This window comes from Seriola lalandi, unplaced genomic scaffold, assembly GCF_002814215.2.
Source record: "Seriola lalandi dorsalis isolate HSWRI2012SDOR001 ecotype SW California unplaced genomic scaffold, Sedor1 jcf7180002055008, whole genome shotgun sequence".
NCBI lineage: Eukaryota > Metazoa > Chordata > Actinopteri > Carangiformes > Carangidae > Seriola > Seriola lalandi.
The window spans coordinates 3,402,693-3,408,508 of NW_019525551.1; the positions used below are offsets into that span (position 1 = coordinate 3,402,693).

The following is a 5,816-nucleotide window of genomic DNA, read 5'->3' on the forward strand; positions in this document are numbered from 1 at the left end:
GTGCCTGTCTGTCTGTCTGTGTGTGTGTGTGTGTGGGTCTGCTTGCTTTAGAGTGTGTACAGTATGTTGCCATGTATGAGTGTTTGTGTGTGGATGAGGTTGAAAGGTGGATGTGACGTGAAGATGGATAGTGTGTTTGTGTGTATGCGTGTGTGTTGATTTATTTGACAATGCAGATCCAATCTCTCAACTGTTACATTAATAACGACGGAGTGTGACGGCGTCACATGGTGATGGGGCGTTTATGGCTACTATTGATCGGGAGCTATTGCTTTTTATCGGAGTGGGAATGCAAGGGTAAACACAGTCTTTGTGCAGACAGCTGAGGTGTTATCGGGTAGGAGCTGAAGATGGGGTGGGATTTGGGGAAGGAGAGAGAGAGAGAGAGAGAGAGCACACAACGGGATGAGAGAAGATGGAGCAAGTGTGGAGGAAGCGAGGAGAAGGGCAAAAGTTAGGAGGCCTGGGAATCAGACAAAGGACGGAGGGAACGAGGAGAGGAAGGGGATGAACTGCTTTTTAAATACTGAGAGTTACAACAAATGAAACCTGGATTTCTCTTCAACTCTAGATTGTTATAGATATGTTTTTAGTTACATTATTAATGACGTGTGATGTGTTGTCTTTACACATCAAAACATTCTGGTAGTGTGTGATGTTTTATTTGATAAAACTGTCCAGTCAGGAGCTTCATATCATTTTTATATTGTATGTTAAATTACATAGGGAAATACATTTATACATTATTTGAAAGCAGTAGCAAGTCCTCCAACCTAAACGATCATCTATGTAGGTGGTTTGTCTCTACACTTGGATACGACCCATTGGAATCTATCAACAACAGGCATACTGGGGCCTTTTTTGTTATGGTAGCAATAATTCAACCCTCTGGAGCGTACAAGCAGCAGGTTTAAAAGACTTTTGTTGTCGTGGTAACAATGATAAAAATGCGGTTAAAGTTGTGGAATGATCAGCGTTTGGTTAGGTTTAGACACTGACTGCTTGGTTAGGCTTCGATCGTAGTATGCGTTAAAATAAGTACTTCCTTAAGGCTAGAGGACCTTCGTTGTCGTGGTTATGATGCGAGGCTCAGGTTGTGGAACAGTCATGGATAAAAGAAAAACTGGTTTCAGACAGTAGACAGCGGTCTGTTGTGTGACAGTCCTGTGTTTTCTTTACCCATCAATCCAGCCCAACTTCCTCCTGACGCCGACTTTGTCGCTCTTCATACTTCATCACCTGACTTCCTCCTTTGCTCACGTCACATTTACCACAGCCACTAGAGGTCACCTAACAATAAAACATAACTATGGATCTTAATCTTAGACTCTGTAACGTCACCCACAGGTTTCTGAAGAGCAGTTTTGAAACTCGGAGTGAGCTGCTCCACTGTCACCATCTTGGCAGTGCCTGACTCCGCCCCTCACTTCCAGCTATTCCAAAAATGGACAAAGAGGAGGGGTGTGTGTGGAGACTTTGGTGCATGCTGGTTTGTGGCAAAAATACACTCAGCCACCTGTCTCTCAAAGAGGCCACACCCTCAATTCTACATAACTTTAAGTCTTAATAAAATGTAAACAGGTGAGTTATAGTTATAGGTGTCATGAAGGAAGAAATTAGCTCTAGAGACCAAAACTGTTTTTGTACCAGGCTGTAAACATGTTTATTTCTGCTGTAAAGTTGGACATTTTAACATGGGAGTCTGGGGATTGATTCACTGCTGGAGCCAGACTCTAGTGGTCATTAGAGGAACTGCAGTTTTTGGTACTTCAGTTTTGGCCTCAGTTTTCAGCCTCGGATGTTGGTGCTTGGTCGTAATAAGCTGCTTGCACAGACAGGACAGTCTCTTCAGTACACTTTGATACTGCTAAGAAAGCACCTTCTGATTTTTTAAGATAGTTCCCTTGTCTATTTTTCAACTGAAAAAACCGGGTCATTTTATTTTGCTGTAAATTATCAGTGAGGTTAATGGTGACATGTTTGTGATCTGGTTCCACGCAGTCAGCATTTGAGTCACCCTGACCCTTCTGATGATGATGCAAGACCAGAGAACAAGGAGAGATCCTCAGCTCAGATACCCGGAGGTGCTGTGATGTAACTATTAATCTGATCTAACTAATCAAGAGTCACACTAATAGGGAGGGACCCAGCAGTATGATGAACTGGCTGATAACAGCTGCAGAGGCAAAGGTCAGGGTTCACATATCCTGTGCATGCTGTATAAAAACCCACACACACACACACACACACACACACACACACACACATCCAGCCATTCAGACTGAAGCACACACGCACAGGTCCAGCCACGTGCATAACCACACATGGATCTCTTTGATCAGCGTGCAGGAGGCTGTGTAATCAGCTTGATCAATGGCAGGGATATCAATGCTGATTAGAGGAACACAGGCAGCCTCAGTCCCTGCTGAAGGTGACAGGCTGAGGGGAGGAGGGGGGAGGAGATGGAAAGATAGAAGAGAGAAAGATGAGGGGGGGGGCACAATGAGACCCACCTACGTTCAGTAAGGAGAACGAAAGAGAAGGATGCTGGGCACAGATGCAGACAAACAGAAAGAGACAAAAGTGAAGGTGTGGAGAGGGAAGAAGGGAAGTTTCTGATCACTCTTTGATTCTCCACAGTTGCAACGAGAATCTAAGGGTCCATCTCGTGCGGCGAGGTGTTGTGTTACACAGCTCGGGGAGTCATTTCACCACTGCCTTTGATCAACAGACAGGAACAGCCACTGCCCACACACACACACCCACACACCCACACACACACACACACGCACACACACACACACACACACACACACACACACACACACACACAGTCCCATTTACACACATTTAGACACACAAGTTTTCAGTGGTTTTGAAAGCTAATACTGTAATAAGTTTTGAACTGAAGCTGCCAGAAGTCAATAGTATGTTTAAATGTGTTTGTGTTGTGTATCCAGAGCCCAAGACGCAGGACTCTCGAGGAGGCACCAATAACGAAGACGAGGACGGGGAAGAGCGAGGTCCAACACACAGCGGTGGGGAGGAGGAAGATGATGGGGAGGAAGAGGAGGAGGTGTTACAGTGGAGGGGTCCAGGTATGTCTGCTCACATCATATGGACTGTGATTCATTTGATTGTTGGAATGTACCCATACAAATATATAAAAACTGAACAGGGACAGTAAACTGTCATTCTTGGTCTGTAATGAATCCAACTCTTTTCTTTAGTTACATACACAATAATTATACAGAGCTTTTTAGTCAATGATTTGCATGGAGTTTTAACACAGGAAGCACTGATGATGAAATCATGGAAGAAGGGTCATATTCAGTGTCAACCAAAAGAAAACAAAACTTTCACAGCATTTAATGGCAGAATGATATTTGAAAAAGTCTTGTTTGCTTCAAATGCAATAGTAAATATTGGGACATACCTCCACCCTGCCCTAAAGTAATGTTACGGATAAATGGACCTCATAGAAGGGCTTCAATTCAATCAGTAAAGAAATGCACATTATCCATTAAACCAACCAAGCATGAGACAATATGCCTCTTACAACTCACAACTCGTAGTGATGGCAGCTGTTACCCACATTCAGATGTTATGAATGGTTCATTCATCTTGCTGCCGGCACCAGTTGACTTCCGTACATTATTAAGTAAGACAAAAAAGAAGCAGGATGAGTATGAACTGAAAATGGGATTAAAGTAAGACTAATCGCAAGAGCAGCTACATGTTCTCTGTCTTCACTACAAGTAACTGTGGATGATGGTGGTCAGTGGTCATGGGTTAACAGGGCTGCTCATCAAGCCTTAACACTGGTCTGACACCAGGCGAATCTTATCCTAATAAATACCAGTTACTGGACGCATGTTATTGAGTTGGGTTGAAGTTAGTTTGGACTTGTGTCAGTAGCTCTATTTGTTGTTGTTTTTTATTTGCAGTAATCATAAATGAAATCAAAGTGTTGTAGGCGTTGCATTGCAATGGCCTCTATAAACAAATGAAATCATTGTCAATTTTATTAGTATCTGCTACCTGTATTAGGTTTGGGTCGATTTTTGGTTTTGCCGGTGTGGTCTGGTGTAGGAGCGTAAACCGGTTTGATTTTATGTGAACCTGCTGAACTGACATTTTTTCATTATGACAGGTTCTGGCAAATGTAAAAGTAGTGGCAACAGCGTCATGGCGCTAAATCCAACTTGTTTTGTATTAGTAATAAGGACTATAAAAATGTCATTAACATAATGTTATGTTTGTTTATAAACGGAGAAACGGTGTCACTAGCGTCTGGCTTCGAATTAACTGACGACGCGAGTCTAGCGACATGAACAAGAACAAAGTTCAGTATTGGCGGTTGGTGAACCGGCTTAGAGGTTTTTTACTGCCACCAAGTGAACTGGAATCGCTACATTCAGTCTCATGTTCCACTCAGGAACATCTGCAGAGTGAAGTGTGACACCTGGAGTTAATTTGGTAAACCAGTGTGGACCGGTGTTTGGCTTAAGTCAAACTTATTTAAAGCTATGACCTGAATGCTGTTCCTACTGTGACAAGTCCTCGACAGAATTCCACCAAGCAGTGGAAGAGTACACTGTATACACGAAATATACTTTGCTTAGGCAGCAGCGACATAGACAAAGATTTCAACGAAGCTCATAGTTTTCCAGAGCTCTGATCCAACTGGTGGATATCTCTCTGTGAGTAAGCAAGTTTGCAGTCCACACTCAGTCACAACACAAAACAAGTCAAAAACTAAAGATGAAAAGCTGAAAGGCTGAGAGGCCGCACAAAACACTAATAAGAGTCTTTAATAGTGATCAAATAAAATTATGATAGATTTTAGGTAAACTTAATCCAAATCCTGACACATTTGGACAGTTGGTCCAGGTGGGTGGGGTTTGGGGCATGGCTGAGGGCAGTGCCTGTTTCCTTGTGACATCACAAAGTTCCAGAATTCCTGACGGCTGGTTTTAAGGCTCAGTTTCTGAATACAGGCTGTGTGCATTTCTCTGTGGACTGAGGCTTTGATACTTTCACAGTATTAATATAGAACCTAGACCTGCTTTATAATCAAACACATGGACATCTACCTTTAGACTAAATGGACCTTTAATATGCTCTCAGGTGGATCTCACCAGCTCTGTATGGCTGTGTTTGTGTGTCTGTGTGTTCTTGTGTGCATCTTGAAGGTGCTCTTACACGTTGCCTCTTCCAAGTGTCTTTCAGGGTCCATTGTGTCCTACTGTTCCCCTGTAAGAAATGTAAATATGACAGGCCGGGGAAAATTTATTCAAGTCGTAACAAACACACACACACACGCGGCTAAGAGGAGATAACAAGTAAATCGCCATAATTTTATTATTTATTTCCTCTCTTATCGAGGTTTGTTTGGTTATTTATTTCTCTCTGTCTGTTGTCTTCAATGAGTTAAACAATGCAAGAAGATTACCGCACTATCTCGCATTATTTCCTTTTCAAGCTGTGCACGTTTTATGTACGTCTATGCATGTGTGTCTATACAGTATCAAGTGTGCGTGTGTTTACGAGTGTGTGTGTGTGTGTGTGCACATGTATTTTAATTCCTCTGGTGGGGAAGAGAGGATGTGTTCATTATCGTCCTGTCCCAGCCTTGTCCCTTTAACAGTAATTGGAGCGATATTAATTGCTGTGCGGTGGCTGGTTGATGGTAGCACTATGATGCGCACTGATAGGGTCCATCGTCTTTTTTTTTTTTTTTCTTTCTTCCTCTCCTCCTCACAAACTAACTGCCGGGTGAGTGAGGCAGGGGAATGGAGGAGGAGGGGGGGGGG

At 43.0% G+C, this 5,816-nt stretch overlaps 1 protein-coding gene across 1 annotated transcript in view; it reads left to right on the forward strand.

The window, feature by feature from the left end:
* Positions 1 to 5,816, forward strand: part of zfpm1 (zinc finger protein, FOG family member 1) — a 111,818-nt gene that overhangs the window by 51,379 nt on the left and 54,623 nt on the right. Inside the window, exon 3 of the mRNA XM_087171511.1 lies at positions 2,961 to 3,098. Coding sequence (XP_087027637.1) covers positions 2,961 to 3,098 — 138 coding nt within the window. The remainder of the gene's footprint in view (positions 1 to 2,960; positions 3,099 to 5,816) is intronic.